Source organism: Astyanax mexicanus, chromosome 2, assembly GCF_023375975.1.
Source record: "Astyanax mexicanus isolate ESR-SI-001 chromosome 2, AstMex3_surface, whole genome shotgun sequence".
Lineage (NCBI taxonomy): Eukaryota > Metazoa > Chordata > Actinopteri > Characiformes > Acestrorhamphidae > Astyanax > Astyanax mexicanus.
In genome coordinates this window covers 54134816-54153863 of record NC_064409.1, presented here as the reverse complement: position 1 = coordinate 54153863, position 19048 = coordinate 54134816, and the positions used below count along the sequence as shown (strand labels likewise).

At 37.5% G+C, this 19048-nt stretch overlaps 2 protein-coding genes across 9 annotated transcripts in view; both read right to left on the bottom strand.

Annotated features, from left to right (window-relative positions):
- The window catches only part of hcn4l (hyperpolarization activated cyclic nucleotide-gated potassium channel 4l), a 35343-nt gene extending 25415 nt beyond the window's left edge, over positions 1-9928 (bottom strand). The window contains exon 1 of the mRNA XM_015605106.3: positions 8693-9928. Coding sequence (XP_015460592.3) covers positions 8693-9384 — 692 coding nt within the window. The 5' untranslated portion in view covers positions 9385-9928. The remainder of the gene's footprint in view (positions 1-8692) is intronic.
- Positions 9929-14529: 4601 nt separating this feature from the next.
- The window catches only part of nptna (neuroplastin a), a 68536-nt gene continuing 64017 nt past the window's right edge, over positions 14530-19048 (bottom strand). For 3 of the 8 annotated variants that reach the window (XM_049474566.1, XM_015605122.3, XM_007246609.4), the window contains 4 exons: positions 18602-18875; positions 17174-17195; positions 16581-16657; positions 14530-15618 (listed from right to left, as the gene is read on the bottom strand). In XM_049474566.1, coding sequence (XP_049330523.1) covers positions 16597-16657; positions 17174-17195; positions 18602-18875 — 357 coding nt within the window. In that variant the 3' untranslated portion in view covers positions 14530-15618; positions 16581-16596. Of the gene's footprint in view, positions 15619-16580; positions 16658-17173; positions 17761-18601; positions 18876-19048 lie in introns of all 8 variants that reach the window. The other 5 variants (XR_007437825.1, XM_049474567.1, XR_007437826.1 and 2 more) reach the window with 5 other exon arrangements.

Genomic DNA, 19048 nt, shown 5'->3' with positions numbered 1-19048 from the left:
TTTACTTTGTTTTTAAGTTAGCATTTTCTTGCTGTTGCATCGTTTTCTGACCTGAGGTTGTAGATGAGTAAATAATAATTAGTATGATACCATTTAGTTCAAAAAAGGTTAGCATAGACTCCAACTGGAAGATAAAGTCATCAGCTCAGCTCTGTCATTATTCCTTTTGCAGTCATTTACAGCAATTTCTTCACTCAGTAACTGAACGTACAGGGCATATTTAAATGAAAGACATTTAAGCCGACCAGGAGACCTCTGGCAAGCCTAGCGTTTCATCATTAAAGGATCTGCTGCTGGGTGAAACATTTACAAGAAAGACAGTGTAATTGCTGTTCCCCAGCATTAATTACCTCACTGGCCTTGACAGGCCTCCAAGATTTTAAGCTCTTTTAGTTTTCTCAGCTCATGAGTCACACAAAATGATAAACATCCAGATACTTTAACATTTCAGGTCTCTATTTCCCTCCCTTTTGTTCAGTGGCCTCTAATGATCTCCAATAGTAAGAAGGTAACTACAGCTCTGGAAAAAAATAAGAGACCACTTAAAAATGATGAGTTTCTTACCAAATTGAAAACCTCTGGAATATAATCAAGAGGAAGATGGATGATCACAAGCCATCAAACCAAGCCGAACTGCTTCAGTTTTTGCACAATGAGTGGCATAAAATTATCCAAAAGCAGTGTTAGACTGGTAGAGGAGAACATGCCAGGATGCATGAAAACTGTGATTAAAAACCAGGGTTATTCCACCAAATATTGATTTCTAAAGTCCTAAAATTGTATGAATGTAAAGTGTATGAAAATAATTTAATTTCTTTGCAATATTTAAGGTCTGAAAGCCCTGCATCTTTTTTGTTATTTCAGCCGTTTCTTATTTTCTGCAAATAAATGCTCTACATGACATTTTTTTTATTTGGAATTTGGGAGAAATGTTGTCGGTAGTTTATATAATAAAACAACAATGTTTATTTTACTCCAATGTATACCTATAAATAGCAAAACCAGAGAAACTGATTAAGAAACAGTGGTCTCTTAAGCTTCAAATCAGGGGAAAAAAACATACATTCCTTTTGGTATGTTGAAGTCCTTAATTACTTTAGCTCATTTCTATCCTGGGATTACAAGCAGGTTTTCTTTTTGGCCCATATGTATTAAATAATAAATTCTAGTCCAGTGCTCTGTTGTAATTAAGCAGGGATCGATCACACTTAGGGTTTGATATGCCCTATAGACCAGTATAGATTGCATTGAGAGAAAGCAGTGCTCAGCATTTTGAAACAATCCGGTGGGGATTTACAAGCCATCCCAATCAAAAATGCAAAAATCCTATTAGGTAGAGATTTACTCGGATAAGTGGTTAATAAAAATAGGACAACGCGTGAAACACAAATGTTCTATAAGCCCCTGCTATTTTTCTACGCTGTGCACATGGAATGAGTGAAGGATAAAAAACATCTGGTCTAAAACTAAAAAATAATATTCTTTAACTAAAGCAAGGGATTCATTAAACTGTAATTATACAGGAACAATTATTTAACCTTCAGTTGATCAGAGAAATCCTTCTATAACACGAAATCCATGGTGATCACACATCCATCAGGATAACTAAACGTTATTTACATTACAGTTACTCTAATATACAGCAAGTCTAACGCTCTAATGCTACTCTGCTCTCTGTGCTCCATTAAATAATACCACACCACTTTCCCAACATTTATCCAGTTCTTTTCAGCATTGCTTAGACGGAGCTTTGGAGGAGATTACCCAAGAACAAACCATCCATACAAAGTGTCAGTAAAGCTGTCAGCTTATTCTCAGTTTTCAGATTATAAAGGATTTGCCATTGACCTTTGCCCTTGGGCAGATGCTACAGTGGTCAGAAGGGTCAGTACAACGAGAACAAGAAGTACAGTAATTGAACAGAAACGTAGGACTGAGCAGATTCCACATATATGTGATGCTTTAGGTAAGCATGACCAAACATTCTGTTTTACACAATCAAATAGATGGAGAACACAATAATCCATCTGTGTTATATGAGCAAGATTATTCAGCAATCATTCTGTAACCTGCCTTTCTCTCCGAATACTAAGAAATCTCTAACCCTGTGTAAGCAATACAGACACCGCACATTTTACATTCACACAGCGTATCAGAAACATTAGGCATTAGAATTTACTGCAACCACTGCCGATCATAACATGATAAAGTGCATTTGAATTAGAGTAGAAAACAGATTTTACTGTGCACTCTTTAAACTAAATGTGCTTAAAATGATTCACGAGTAATCGAAAAAAGAGCCACATTTGGTTCAGACAGATCTCAGAAAATATGTGCATACACAGTGCAACTAAAGATGAACCCCAAGAAAATCATAACATTATCACAAAAATACTTCTTACGTATTTGTTTATGATTCACACAACAGCTTTCATACACTGGTAGCTCTGTTTTGCCAAATACACAAAATCTGTCAAATACACACAACCTGCCACATACTCGAAGAAGAACTAAAAAAACAGTGTTGCTACAGGTGCGTTTATTGTGCTTTTAATGGACAGAAACTATTAAGTATTTCACATTCTACTAAGTTTTAGGTTAAGGATTAGAATAAGGATAAGGATTTCAAATAGGATAAGAATTGGAATTAGATGGGTAGAATTAGGCTTATATCTGGGTAAAGTTTAGGTTGATGTGTAGGTTTAGTTTTGGCTTAGGCTGAATTGTAGGCTGGGTTTAGGTTGAGGTAATAAAATTAAACTGGTTGAGTTATGTTCAGGTGTAGGTTAGGTTTAGGTTGCTGTGTAGGTTAGGTTTTGATTTGGGTTGAGGTGTAAGTTAAGTTTAGGTTATGGAGAAGGTTAGATTGAGGTTTAGGTTGGGTTTAATAAGGTTTAAATTGAGGTATAGGTCAGATTTAGACTTAGGTTTAGGTTAGGTATACTATATGTTTAGGTGTACTGTATGTTCGGGAAATAACACTACACTGGTTGCTTTGTAACATACGAATCATTAGCTTTTGCTTGTCTGTGTTGCAGCAGTATTTTGTTTGGGTACCATGTTTGTACTACAGTCATATGAGTACTAAGAATTCTCAACATATTAAGCAAAGGTTCTTAAGAATTTTTTTTCCACACTTAAACATTGGCAAAAAACTGATTTACCAATATATTCTCAGGTCTGTTCTTTAGACAAGTCCTAACAAAAAGCCTAACTATGTGATTTTAAACTGCAGAACTACTGGCAGCTCTGCTCACAGCTCTGCTATAATGATGGATCCAATTATCCTAGTAAACTTACAAATCCCAAATAAGAAAACTCTGGTTAATGGCAAGATCTTTGTAAAAACTGCATCAGTGGGTTTTGACATTTTATCCTAAGAACGGCTGGAGAGGAAAGCCATAGTTGTGTTTAATTCTACATTTGTCTACTGTATACAATAATTGAATTATCATCTACCAATATTTTCATTTCTTTATCATTACTTTTTTATGGTCTGTATCATGTAACAAGTGAGAAACATACAAAGCTAACAGTTACCATTTACAGTAGTTTATCATTCACACCACACATACTTGCTTTCAACACAAACTATAAAATTGATGTAGAAAATACAACAGTTTCTTTATGAGAAGTGCTAAATCATGTCGGGAGAAAACAAACACCCGTATGAAAGCACAGCAGGTATGAGTTTATGGAAAGTGTCTTGTTACTCTGTACTGTGCAGTGATGACAAACCTGAAGCCTTAGGTTGCATCACCACATCTCACTATTTTAGCTATGCAAACTTGTCACCACATCTATCAACACACAACAAACTGGTGTTGGAATAAATTCTTGACCTTTAAAGTCACACAAACCTTAACCAAATAAATGTCAAAATACAAACATGGTGTCACTAAGATCATCACAAGGTACATTTTCTCTCTCAGCTTTAATGGCACTGCTTACGCTAATTCATAAAATATCTTGTAAAATAACTTGACTGTTCAACGTAAAATAAATACTTTATACAATGTATTTATATGGGTTAAATAAACCTGGTTAATCTGCTTGTTTAACATAAAGGAACGCACTTTACGGTTTCTTTAAATGTAAATCTTTTAGACAGAAATAACTACTAGAAAAAACTACTATAAGCACACTGGTGCTCAGTAAGAACCAAAATATCTAAAAGACATAAAATGTATCTTTTAGATCCAAGTGTCTTCAAACAACTAACACAAATGGTAACTGCTAGCTTCCAGTCACACTTAAAAAAGAACATCTAAAATACTCATAATGTCTCTCACACAAAAGCCTCCTATCTCCAAAATCTGTGTGGGATGTAGCCTCCATATCTGCCCACCGCCATTCCCTCAGTCCAATTTCCACCCCCGATTTGCCAGGTATAGAACACAACACCATGCGAACAGTGTACTGCAACCATGGTAACAGACGAGCTGGTTATTTTCCTGCTGAACTGGATTTCACTGAGCTTCAGCAAGGTTGCTAAGCACAGATTGTGGAAAATCCTGTTGGTCCATTTAAAGGACCATCAAGGATTATATTTTCTGTAGTAACTCATTACATGATCAGGATGTATATTTAGATATTAAGGAATCATTCTTACTTTCATTCTGAGCTTCCAACTCTGCCAACTGCCATTTCCCCAGTCCAATTTCCACACCCCAAGTTGCCAGGTATAGAACACAACAGCACGCAAACAGTGTGCTGGAGCCATGGAAACAGGGGAGCTGGCTATTTTCCTGATGAACAGTATTTAACTGAGCCTCAGTGAGGTCGCTTAACTTTACCACCACCACTATAGCATAGTAGAGATGGGAATTTTGGACACTGAAACATAGATTCACACAACATACATTCACTGATCTGCTACAGAGTAAGACTCGTCGCCACTTGCCATTGTGTGTCAATCTGGCAACCAGCATGAGCTTTGTGTCTGGAGAGGAACAGGTTGGGCAGACACTCTAGCCAGTGTTTGGAAATTGGACTCCTGTAGTCATTTTACACATTCACTCCCATTTATCATTGATTGTTACTTTAACCTGATATCCTGTTGTGTTGAAGTTTTCAGAAAATGCTTAATTAACCAAAATAATTGCCTGAGGCAAACAATAGCATACTGCACCAACACAACACACAGTGATGTAATCTGCCAGAGTTGTAACAACTGGGCATCTGCATTAAAGGAGAGTTTAAGAATGTCAAACAAGGCTGTTCTCTAGCACATGAACACAGCTCAGGCAAACTAAGCCTTTGCGATAATCAGCTTTCTATTGTTCATCTGCCAAAAACGCACTCTCATTCTCCATCTCTATCTGTTATTGCTGAGCATTTTATGAGTCCTAATTGTCTTTGCCAATCCCCAATCCAGCACTTGCGATGAGCTCTCGCAGGAAAGTGTGTCATCTCTGGTTGCCAGCACCAGTCATCATCTCTGTCACCCAGATGTTTAGCGCACAGCTGGACTCAGCCGACCTGTTCACGCAGCCTAAATTTATATGCCACAAGCTCCAGCCTCTTTAACCCTGTCAACATTACCTGCTAAAGGTAATGTAATCAGCAAAATGGATGCTGCTGCTTAAAGCACCTCTGTCTCACTCACAGTGTTCTGGAATGGTCAGAAATGGTCAGAGGGAGAGAATAAAGGACAGTAGAGGTACGGAAGAACACTGTTATTTAATTTTAAACCAAAATAGACAGAACAGAACAGATATTAAATGGTTTATATGAGATATTGGTCAGATCCTCTGACCCACCTTTGTTACTGCTTATGAGTCATGGACATAAAAATGTGTTAAAAGTGCTCTTTTTTATAGTCTGTATGATATAATAACAATAATGATTTAAAAAGTACCTGAGGAAAGATTGTTGTTCCACAGGGTATATGAGCTTCTATTGTACAGCCACATACAGTACATGTCCTGTGCAAAATTGCACAGTTTTGGCATTGGATTGATGTATCTCTACTCATTGTCATTGGATTAGTCTGCATTCTAAAAAAAAAAAAAAGGAAACGTCCTTGTGGTGACACATAACACTAAGACCAAAGAGTACACCACAGAAAAAATGGCAGTGACGTTCTTTGTTCCCTCATTATTGGCACATCAATCACACACAGCAGCGTAAATGAGATTGAAATCAACCTGTCTGAATTCAACTCTACTGTGACCATCAGCATAATCCCTAATTGTATGCTTAACGTGATATCCAAACAAACCATGAAGCAATCACCCATAAACAGTGCATTAACGACAGCATCGCGAGTCACGTGGCCTATTTTAGGCCCTCCATCCTAACCGTGCCAAGGCCATGTGGTCCATTTCAATCACCTCACTGTTACTATTGCCCCTTCTATCCCTGTCTCCTCGTCCACACCAGGAGAGATCCATTAAATAAATTGTGTTGTTATAATCTCCTTTGATGTTGGCTCCTCATAATGCCTGTGGTTATGTTAACCCATTTTGATTACCCCATTTCCAGGCTCCATAACCAATGACAAGCACCGCTCGCCTGCTAGACTGTTTGAAGCGATAGAGGATACTCATGTAAATGTGGAATGAAAGAATGGACAATCTTCATTGATCTCTGTTGCTTCTGCTTATTTTGACTGGCACCTAGTAGCAGCAGGCTCACTCTGGATTCACCAAACTACCTTACTGACGACACACGAGCCACTCTATTGTCAATACACAGTTAATCACATTTTTAAAGGCATTTTTAAAATATATACAAAGACATCTTACATTCAGTTCAAGAGAAATGGATGATCTAACTTTAGCACTTCTGTTATTTGTCTGCTGAAGGACATCAAACCATGGCTGCTCAAAATTACAATCACTAGACCGCATTGAGGTTTTAGAGAGTAACACTGTGGGTTCAATTTCCACTTTAAATGGCTTTAGCTCACTCAAGGGCAAGCGCCGGTAAATACAGCTCATCAAATGCATAATCATAACCAATGATAAAAAAGAAAGCATCAAGCAGATAACACTATAAAAATGATATTTCATATTGCTGTAGCATTTTATATGGAATTAAGGAGATGCTGTAAAAATCGGAAAATAATTTTTGCTAGGCCTAGGGATATTGTTTGGGATAATATCAGGATCATTTTTAAAGTGATAAAAAAAAATATATCCATATCATTATAATGCGGTATTCAGTCTCTTTTGTATTTTGTTCCTATTTGTTTTATATATATATATATATATATATATATATATATATATATATATATATATATATATATATATATATATATATATAATTGTTTATGTGTTATATTCATGCAGTAATGTGCTTTTATTTTGTTACATTACTATTATTTTATACGAATATTATTTCATACTAATATTTTCAGACAGTCTTGGTTAAGTTAGTTGTTTACAAAATAGATAAACAGCAGATTTTCTTTTTCTGCTAAATGTTTGATACTGTTAACATTTCTTGCTACAATAGTGTAATTGTTATAAAATATAAATTAATAAAGTATTTTTCAATGTTTTCTCATATTGCCAAGAATATTTTGCAAAAATACCTTGAAATATTGTGATATTATTTTAAAGCCATATTGTCCACTCCTATTAGGTCTGTATTTTTAAAGATTTGACTTTATATAGTAGTACATACTCTTAGTACTAAAATATTCAGGACTATGCTTTAAAGGTGTTCTAGAATGTCAAATAGTCTTGACTTATAAGTACACCAATAACCAAGCTCACTAGTGAAAGCCTAAGTAAAATGTTAAAACACAGAATTCGTTAGTCATTTTGTTGATACTGGAGAGCAACACTACAAACCCGCTAATTATAGCAATTTGGGTTCTTCGTGAAACAGGCCTCATAAACACAGCTTTCCCTGTGCCAGCGGCCACAGAAGAGGAGCTCAAACTTGGCTTACAACAAAACAAAAGCCAGGGAAAGAAACATAGTTCACTGCTAATTGGACAGCGTATAACTTTAAAACATGGAACTAGGCTAAAAGCTAACACTAACCTTTTACCATCTCTAATGTCTATAATCCTCTACTCCATCTCTCAAAAACAAACCACTACCTCTAGAATATAGCCTGTGAACCAGCCAAATTAATTAGAGATAGGTAAAGAAATTATTTCCCCACAAGCTCTCCGTAAAGTGTTTTATTCTAAGGCGAAATAACAGGGTTGTAAATAGGCATGTTAAATGATATCTGAGCAAAGTCATACTTACTCACTTTGTGACCTTTAAATCAACAATTCCAGACTGCTTTAATTGAAATCTTTAAACCTAAAGGAGGGAAAAATATTAGGTCTATGTTTTTAGTAATCATGCATATACAGTAAAGCCCTTTTATAAACTAAATGAATTTATGCAGTAAAATGGCTTGAGAATTTGTTTCTGTTATATTGATTTACACAGGAAAAAGTTGGAAATGAGCGGAACATAGGTTCCAACATCAGTAAATTAACTAAATGCTTAGGCCTATATCGGCAATGATCTCAATTAACAACTAATGTCCCACAGAACTGACAGGACGGCACGTCCCAGCCTATACTTTCAATGAGCTGATTTACGAGCCGAACCGCTTAGAACTGAATGGAAGATGTGTTTAATAGGCTATAAAAACCTGATGAATGTCTTGCCAATAGAGTGACCCCTGTTCGGCTCAGTCTACGGGCTCATGAAAATGACATTCATGCGAGAAAGACCTGAAGTCACTGTAGGGGTGGATGATCCAGAAGCCGGCCGACTTGACCCTCTCCTGCTCCCTCTCCACGGCCTTCTCGCTGCCGAACATGCGCAGGGAGAACTTGTTGACCCCGGGCTGCAGCATGGCGCCCAGTTGCCTGTGCATGAAACCGGCCTGGTACAGCCTCTCCTCGTCCATCTGCTCGCCACTCTCCAACTTGCCCAGACTGGGTGTCCTCTCCCTCTCCCTCTCCTCCACCACCACCTCCTCTTCCTCCATCTCCCTCTTCCTCTCTCGCTCCCTCTTCCTCCACTTCTCCTCTGCCTCCTCATCCTCCTCCTCCTCGTCCTCCTCCTCAGGGCTGGCCTCCTCCTCGGTGATCAGGCGCCTCTGCTCGGCAGCATCTCCCTCTGGCATGCTGCTGCTGCCCCTGAACCTCCGGCAGTCACCGTTTGCCCTGATGAAGGCTCTGCTGCCCATGTCCGTCTCCGTCTCGCCTCCCCCGCTTCCTCCTCCTCCTGATCCCCCACCTCCTCCTCCTCCTCGTTCACCTCCTGCTCTTTCTCTCTCTCCGCTGCTCCCGGTCGGCGAGGCAGAGGGCAACAGCTGCTTCATCCTCACGCTCTTCCTGCGCGCATCCTGCTCACCATCCTCCGCCGTGTCCCCTTGGCTGTAGAGACGCTTGCGCATGGATGAGTGCAGCCGGTCCATGGCAACAAAAGAGATGCAAGCTGAATGGAGGGTAAAAGAGAACAGTGGAGAGGGAGAGATAAGTTGCTTTGTTTCTTGTCCTCTTCTTAAGCCTCAGATGACATGGGCATCGCGCAGAGAAGCTGGAGAGCAGCGCGTGCCGTCCATCCCGCCAGTGAGAGAGAGAGAGGGAGAGAGAGTGAGGGAGAGAGAGAGAGAGAGAAAGAGAGAGACAAGCCAGGCGAGCGTGCTGAGATGCAGAGCGCGCTGGGATGCAGGGATGCTGCTGAAGGAGGACGGATGGATAGGTGGATGGATGATGGATTGATAGACAGAGGTTAGGTAAACGACGTGACGACGCACGAGCCTCCCCTCAAAAAAACACACTCCAAAACAAAAACGGTGATCTTGGGTGATGCAAACAAGCCAGCCAGCCAGCCAGCCAGCCACACGCAGAGCGTAATCCAGCAGCGTCCCGCAGCGTTGCGTGGCGGAGTGAATGAGTGAAGAGGAGAGAGAGAGGAGAGAGAGACGGAGCGCGCGCGCGGTGCCACAGCAAATAAGCTCGAAGCACCTAAACCAACGCTGGTGGAGGGGAGGGGATAGGATGGGATACGAGGGGAGGAGATGGATGGTTGGATGGATGCTAGGAGGTGGGTGGGTGGAGGGGATAGGGGGGTGATTGAAAAAAAAAGAAGAAAAAAAAGGAAAAAGAAAACGACACAGCCTGCTTGCTGTGTCTGTGCCATTGATGTTGCTGATGTGTGCAAGCAAAGGATGAGAAGCTAAATGGGATATTTTACATTTTTACATGGTGGGGGGAAGAGGGGCAGATATTCCAACGCCGTGCCAGAAATACGTACAGGATGGAGACAGGGTTAGGCACGTGCATCAGGTGCATCATCACAGAGCGTTTGGAAAGGGGTGGGAAGGAGGGGGCTAACATGACTCAGATTTGAAGTCTGACACAAGCAAGTGTGTCCTTGAATAGGATGTATGTTAATTATGCAGCGATCGAGGGGGGTCAGGACGTGGCCATATCCCGTCAGAACGATCCAGGGTAGTGTAGTGGATGTGGATGTCCTGTAGCGTTAGCGTTATCGCGGGCATAAAACATGGATGTGTATGGATGCTGCTGTAGGACAAAGAGGAGAAATTACAGCCAGGGCTTGACATTTGGATCTTGTGTCCAGAGGCTATGCTGACAAGAACGGAAAGGCAATGATGGAATGACAAAAGAAAGGAGGGGGTGGGGTGAGGGTGGGGGTGCTAAAAGCAATTCAGTTTCCCCAGGTCTGGAATAGGACTCGGGATTTAGATTGTCTGAGCTGGCCTATGATGGTCAAGGTGGTTGAAAAGCTGTTCATCCAAAAAAACAAAACAAAACAAAAAACACACCCTTTACTGGTAAACAAGCTGGTTAACCATGTCTTTGACCAAAATAGTGTATTTCGTAGCTGGCCAATGTATCAAACAAGTTATCTCTATTTTTGTCAGTTTTTCAGATTACTACATTATTTCAGCAAACCAACTGTCCCTTATACTGTGTTATTTTTTTGATGTATGGACCAATATAATTTCTCCAAAATGACCTAAAATAAACAGTTTTTACATTGACTTCAATGGAAAGTTAAGAGTTAAGGTTTTATCTCTCTCCTAAAGTTGCTGTTTTGAAAATACTTGTTTTTATTGGACAGCGACGATTTGTATTTTGTATTTGGTCAAACAGAACATAATATTTCCAGAACATTAGGAAAATGTCTACTCTAAGATTACTAATCTAAAGTTCAATTACTTTTTTTCATGGTTATGAGTTTCCCACACACATATTGCACAACCAAACAGCAACTTCCCATTGGAACCAAAGAACAACAAAAAATGATCCATACCCAGAATGTTCTGCCAACCAAAATGTCTAAAGTTATCTGGGGTGGTCAATCTTGGTCATACTGGTTGTCTAGCAGTGATCGTCCTTATAGACCACCTAAACTATTCAATTCAAACAACAACAACAAATAAAAAAACCTTATGCTGGTCAAGAGCTATATTAGACTGGCTTGAGCTGGACATGCTGGCTTGTTTTACTGAATAAAAACATAAATAAAATAATAAATCAAATGCAGGCAATGTAATAGGTGTAAAACACCCACACCTGTGCTATTTTGCAGAAATATGGTCTATTTAGCCCATACAAGCAAAAGTAAATGCATGGGTTTCTTTTTTGCTGTTGTTGAAATGAGAAACAGAAAAGCTACAGAAGAAAAAAATAATAATATAAAAGTGAACACCAGAGTCCTGCTAATGATCCTGTTGATGTAATTCCTCCTCTTATATGGTCATCATTAGTATACCATTACATAATCTTGATGTATAGAGACCCTGGCTACTGGGAAACAGTTTAGCAAGTCAGATGGTGAGGTCATGGTATCAAGTACTTTGACAAGGCTGCCGGGGGACGCATGATAGACACTGAATGAAGAACGTCAGCATAATCTGTACTAGAACAGATAAAGCCTGTGGCCTTTCGAGCACAATATGTAGCCTATATGAGTCAGAAGTAGCCTACTGCCTGTCCACTAATTCTCCATTCCAGCACAGAATGAGAGACAATAAAGACAATAGCTGGAGGTGCTTACTTGGAGGATTATTTTTATTTTGAGTCTATGTGTCACATGTGTGTGTTTAGGTAGATCTCTTGTACATATAAGAAATGCATATTATACCACTACATGTAGTGCCATTAGTTTTTAGGCTATTTTTATATATAAGAACAGCAGTTTGTTTAATATTATGAAACTATTACAAACAAGACATCCTCATAATATTATGTAATTCTGCAAAATGACTCTGGGTATGGGCTACACACTCTAAAAGCTTAGTTCACATTTATTAGAAGTGTATATACATATAATAATAACTTGCCTATCATATAACTTCTAGCTGACACTATGAGTCATATAAATACTAATCTTTTTCACTAATCCTTTTTAATATTATTGGTATACTGCAGGCTCTGCAGCTCATTTTGGTGCAATAGCAGAAGAAACATACAGGTTTTTGTGTATTTTCACTGTTGGCCAGTAACGCCCCACTCTGGTAGATTAATAGAACTACAGGTAGAGTTTCACCCCTGTATTTTTTGTATCAGAATATTGAGCTCTGGATAAGAGACCAATGAAAAGAGAAAATAAGAGACCACTTACAATTTATGAGTTTCTTTGATTTTACAAAGAGCAAACCTCTGGAATATAATCAAGAGGAAGATGGATGGACCATCGAACCAAGCTGAACGGCTGGAATTTTTAACAAGAAGTGGCATAAAGTTATCCAAAAGCAGTGTGTAAGACTGGTGGAGGAGAACATGCCAAGATGCATGAAAACTGTGATTAAAAACCAGGGTTATTCCACCAAATATTGATTTCTAAAGTCCTAAAATTGTATGAATGTAAAGTGTATGAAAATAATTTAATTTCTTTGCAATATTTAAGGTCTGAAAGCCCTGCATCTTTTTTGTTATTTCAGCCGTTTCTTATTTTCTGCAAATAAATGCTCTACATGACATTTTTTTATTTGGAATTTGGGAGAAATGTTGTCGGTAGTTTATATAATAAAACAACAAGGGTTATTCCACCACATATTGATTTCTGAACTCTTAAAACTTATATGAATATGAACTTGTTTTCTTTGCATTATTTGAGGTCTGAAAGCGCTGCATCTTTTTTGTTATTTCAACCATTTCTAATTTTCTGCAAAACAATGCTTTAAATAAATCTAAATTATTTTGATTTGGGAGAAAGACTTGTTTATAGGATAAAACTACAATATTAATGTTGCTCAAACATATACCTATAAATAGCAAAATCAGAGAAACTGATTCAGAAACTGAAGTGGTCTCTTAATTTTTGTTTTGAGCTGTATTTGTAGCATGCCCAAGTGTTTCTCAACCCTAAACCTGTAGCACCATGCCCTGCACATTTTAGTGCTTGCCTTGCTCCGAACACAGCTGATTTAGTAAATCAGTTTATTAACAAGCACTTTCAGGGTTTCAGGGTGCAAGTAAATGCAGAGAATGGCCTGGGCAGCGTGCCTTCAAGACCAGGATGCTGAAATTAAGGTGTATTATGTACGTTAGCATGTCCACTAGAGCTGGGCGATTTTCACAATTAATTAGAGGTACTGTTTTATCGCAATTTAAGATTTGTGATTGTAACAAACTTTCTCCAATATTCCATAATTTTGTCAGGAACATAAATGCTATGTTGCTGAACGTATTAGTCATTGTCTTGTATTAGCCCCGCCCAACAGCAAGTTGGCCATTTTGCATTTTTTTTTTACATATTTTTTTAAAACTTTTCTGAAGTTCACCAAGGTTTTTTCAGCTTCACTTAATCTTTGGCAGGAATAAACTACAAGAAACTAGATAATTTGCTGGAGGACAAAATGGCAGGCAGCTGAATTTCCTGAGACGCCACATGAAAGCAGAAAGTGGATAAACCTTGATCACGCATGGAAATTTGAGGAAACTTTGACACACATTCAAATTTGGAAATAGTTTACCATTCTTTGTTCATTTGCTGTAGGAGTGGCAAGGGGACTCCATAGCGCCCCCTTTATATTTCTATCACTGTCTGCCACTGTCCTTATACAATGCTCATTAATAGCAATGTGATAAAATCATTGTCTTCACCCTTACTGATTCTAACTTAAGTGTCTAATGTTAGTTTTTATATCTTTTAATACAAGGTTGAATTATACAATAAGATTTGTGTAAACATCCAGTTCTTATTTTTTACGCAGAAAATCAGCTCGTGATGGGCAGAAATGAAACCTACAAAAACTTACTAATGAGGAAAAAATAAAATAATGAAGTTTCACCCCTAATTTTATGTCTTTGCATTTAACAAGAAATGGATGGAAAATTGAACTAATAATCATTACACTGACCCAAAATGGATACAAGACAGCACCTTGTCAATGATTATATTTGCAGATTGTTTAATATAAAAGCTGCGTGTAAGGTTGAAAAAAGCAGTGTTTTAATCAAAAACGTCAAATAAATTTAGAAATGTTTCACCCCATACCACAGCTCTCAAACAAGATTTGTTGAGTGCCCTTAAAACAGACTATGGTGGCCATACAAAAGAAGAAAAAACAGACACAGATGAATCACTTTGGAATTTTTATTTCTTAAAAATGATATGGATGTCCTGTATGACCCACTTTGATATTTTTTCTGCACAGTTATACCTCTGCACAGGCAGGGAGCTCATGCAGATGGAGTAGTAGAGCAATGAGTGTCAGGACATGGTCAGGTGTCATTGGTTGATGGTTTGAACAGAGCATTTCGCTATTAATGGCAAACCTATAATATTAAATCTTTAAATACGCAACCAAAAGCCAATTGTAAAAAATGTTTATCTACTATATATTTATATTTATATATGAACAAATATTGCATAGGATATAAGCCATGCTGTATAGAATGCATACATAGAAAGCTGAGTCATAGATAGATAAGGTTTAGAATTCAGAAGAAAATGGCATTACTGATTTGCAATTACATCTGAACACTTAAGTGCATCAGAATGAAGAACATTCAGATAACTATGGATATCTCCAGATACATGATACATACAGAAATAAATAAATGTACAATATATGTACAAATTAAACAAAGGACACTGAAAAGCCCTTATCTGTCATTGAAGCCTAGAACATAAATCAATAATAATAATAATAATAATAATAATAATAATAATAACAACAATAAAAAGAAAACCATAAGCCACCTTACCAAAGGGTATGCAGTGAAATGATAAACTGTACAAAAACTGTCATACCAAAAACATAGTGGTAGATTTGCACACGCTGCAAAGTGTAAAGAACATTTGCTTGAAATATAAATGTTATCTACATGAAGTCACTCTAAAACACACAAACCAAATCTCCTACCTGTATCAAATAGCAGATTAATATCTTGCATGCACTATTTGTTGACATGAAAACAAAAGATCATTATGAATGAAAAATAAATAAAAAGCAACACAATCATGCAATAAAATATTTGTAATATTCACGGCATTTATAGTCATGATTCATTCTTGTCGGACATCCTCTTCACGTCAAACTTATAAGGCATGCCTCGAGTGGTCGTATGCACTTCTTCTCACAGATCTTCTCTCTTAGTCCAGATACTTTTTCCTAAATAAAAAACTCCATGTTACGTTCATATGGTCATGATATGAATGTCATCATCTGGGAAAAAAAACAAAAACAAAACAGAAATGGTCATTAAAAACAAAACAGTGAAAACAAGGACATCACCACAGTATATCAGCAGCAGTTGATTTATTAATTGAGTCTCTTTTCGGAAATTGTAACTTCAAATATTCATCGCCAAACATTTAACAGAAGACCACAACAATGTCCAAACAGAAAATACAACAACTGAAGAAAAGAAATCCAACACCCACTGCATATGTATGAAAAATAACCAACATTAGTAAATGGGGTTACTTAAAACACATACAGACTTCATTACAGCCAGCCCTGTTGAATCTAATTACCTAATAACCCCTTAATATGAAGTGAATAAAATGTTTCAGTCTGCACCACACTACTCTGTAATGAAAGGGACTGCAGAAAAGATGGCTACTAAAATAACATTAATGTAACATTACAGATGTTTATGAAGCCAATTTAAAGCTCTGGAACTTTAGTAAGGCATTATCTCCAAATGAAGAAAACCTGGAATAGTGGTGAATGTTTCTGCAAAAAATACTCAAAGGAACTTGTCCAGGAAATTACTAGAACCAACTCGGCTAACAATTTTTAGATCCTTAAATGTTTTATGTTACGCTTTGAAACATTTATACTGTCAAGTTATTTTGGACATTATTTTGTCAGTGCAAACGTTTAAATTAATTCTCCAGTTCATAAGTCTTATTTTATCTTACGTTCAGATTAAGAAATAAAATTTTTAGTTTTGAGAAATGATATGTCAAACAGGTAACTGTAATTATCATTTTCTCTCTCATTATCTTTTAACATGTTTTAAATATACTTTGAAAAGAAAGAAAAAATAAGTTAAACAATGTAGTCAAACAAATACAGGCATCAGGAATATACTCTTTTATGACATTGTGTATATAAGTTTTATAAATTAGATTTTAATTATATTAGATTAATTCTGATTCATTTAATATATTTGTACTTACTGTACTCTCGGACAGCTCAGTTTGTGTTCCTCTGACGTAGGTTTTTGTCTTTGTGGTTGTTAGTGGAATTAGTTTTCCTGAGAGACAAATTATTATTCAACAGGTCAAACACAAACCAAAAAGTTCAGGACCTGGCTGATCTTTATTACCAAACCTTTTAAAAAGTAGACTTTTAAGGTCTTTACTCAGTCTAAAACAATCAATACAATGTGATACTTTGTGGCATTAATCTTTTATCACCCTTTGTATTAAGTATGAATAAAAAAATGAGAGGCAAATAGAACAGACTATGTGTCATATTACATAAAATGCAGGTTTTAGATTGGAATCTTCTGGATTAGAGCTGTAAGTCTCTGCAGTACCTTATGCCTGTCTTGCTGAATTACCTGTTTCCACACACTGCTTTGAAGCTGTAACTCCAAACGACATTAATTTAACACGGCTGACATTAAAGACTGTGATAAGTTGAATCAGGAACATTACATTGTGCTGCATTGCTGAGGCAAGGTACATCCGTGACAATAATGATTCTGACTGTCTTAATGCATTCAGGACCTTAATGGTAATCAGAAAGAAAACTGGAAGATACTTACATTGGGCCAGCTGGTTCATCATCTTAAGCAGATTAGGAAGTAAAACATTAAGCATGTTAGTGTAAAACTTGTACGTCAGACACATTCTTATGTAGTGCATTATCATGCATTATGTCACACCACAATCTACAGTATGGATCCACAGCGGGCTACATGTTAGTAAAACCAAAAAGTCACAATCCTATTAAAAGACAAAAAACAAATAATGTTTTTTGCTGTCATTCAAAAGATGACAGGGTTGCATTATCAGCTGAATAAATGTATTTGTTGGTTGTTTTACAGCAAATGCATGTTATGACACTCAAATACACTGATAATGTTGTTATTCTAAGAATCTAGATATATCATGCTTATGTAAACATAAATGAAATAACAAAAAAGGGAAATTTTCCATGAGGTCAGTTTGAAGTCAAACTAGTAACAGTGAGGGAAGCACTCTATTTTATTCAAAGAAAAAAATAATCCAACACTAGTTATTAGACTCAAGCCAGGAAGAGAGTATAATGCAGATTGTTATATGGGTGAATGTAGTGGAAATGTTTGGATGAACAGCAAATTCAGACTCAAAGATCATGCAGGTTCTCTCACTTACCACCCAGTGTTTAAGGTAATGCAAATCAGGGAGAGAGAGGTGTGTTACAAAATCAAAATGTCTAAACAGAACTTAATCCAACACCTGAGTGTGAAAGGAGGAATAAGATTCTTAGCCACCAGGTGGCAGTGTTTAATAGTGAATATATTTGCCCTGCCTACTATTATTGATCAATTTAATTTTGCAATTAGCAAAATATACTACATTTACTACAAAGCTATAATCCAATACTCCAATAACAAATTATCTAAAAAACTAATACTGGACAAATTAACTAAAAAAAAGTCTGCACAGGAACTAAAGGCATTAGACCACCTAGCAATATCTTCAGCCAAGCTGTCAACAGATCTGGCACAATAGATCTGTCAACAGATCTAGCACAATACAGGTGGACACAAATACCCTGGGACTAGACCTCTGCAGACATGAATAATTGAATGGCTGTGAGCTACCCATACACAATGGAGTCACATTTCTCCTGACTATCAGATTAGGGCCAGATGACCGACCTCATTTGGTCGTGTGCGTGTGTGTGTTTGGACTGGACTTCCTCAGACTGAATTATTAAGTGTGATAGAACATCGGTATCAGATGACAGACAAATTTTTCCAAAGGACTTGCTCTGAGAGGGTGTAGGGGAAAAACAATGGCGTTATAAAGTGACCATCACACATCTGTGAAATCTATCCCTAATGTCAAGTGTAAAGCATCCATCCATCCATACACCCACCCATCATCCATCCATCCATCCATCCATTAATTCATTCTTAGTAAAAACCTGTATTATTTCTTTAACCATTATAGCTTTTATCCAAACAAAAGAAATGTGAACTCACCATCAGGCACCTCATCAGGCTTCTTGCGTTTCTCATAGATAACAATGATGAGGACCAAAACAATGATTTCAGCTAGGACCCCCAGCAAGGGCCACAGGGGGGCCAGGTGACTTCGAACACGGAGCACTGAGGTCATGGTAGAGTTTCCGATCATGTTGTTGGCGCTGCACTCGTACTCCCCAGGGTCAGATTCAATATCCAGGTTAATAATGGACAACTCTGTGTAGTTATCCTTGTTGCTGATAAAAAAGCGGCCAGAGGAATTGTCAATGTCCTGTAGGGTGATTAAAGAAAGCATATGAGGATAAGAGGGTAAAGAACCAGGATAAAAAAATAAATACTTAAATGGTTTGTTGCCTGATTAAAGTGCTTTTTGCATTGGTGGAAAATTTGGCTACATTCACTTAAGCCCCATTAATCAATTCCGATTTGATGGTTCACCTACAT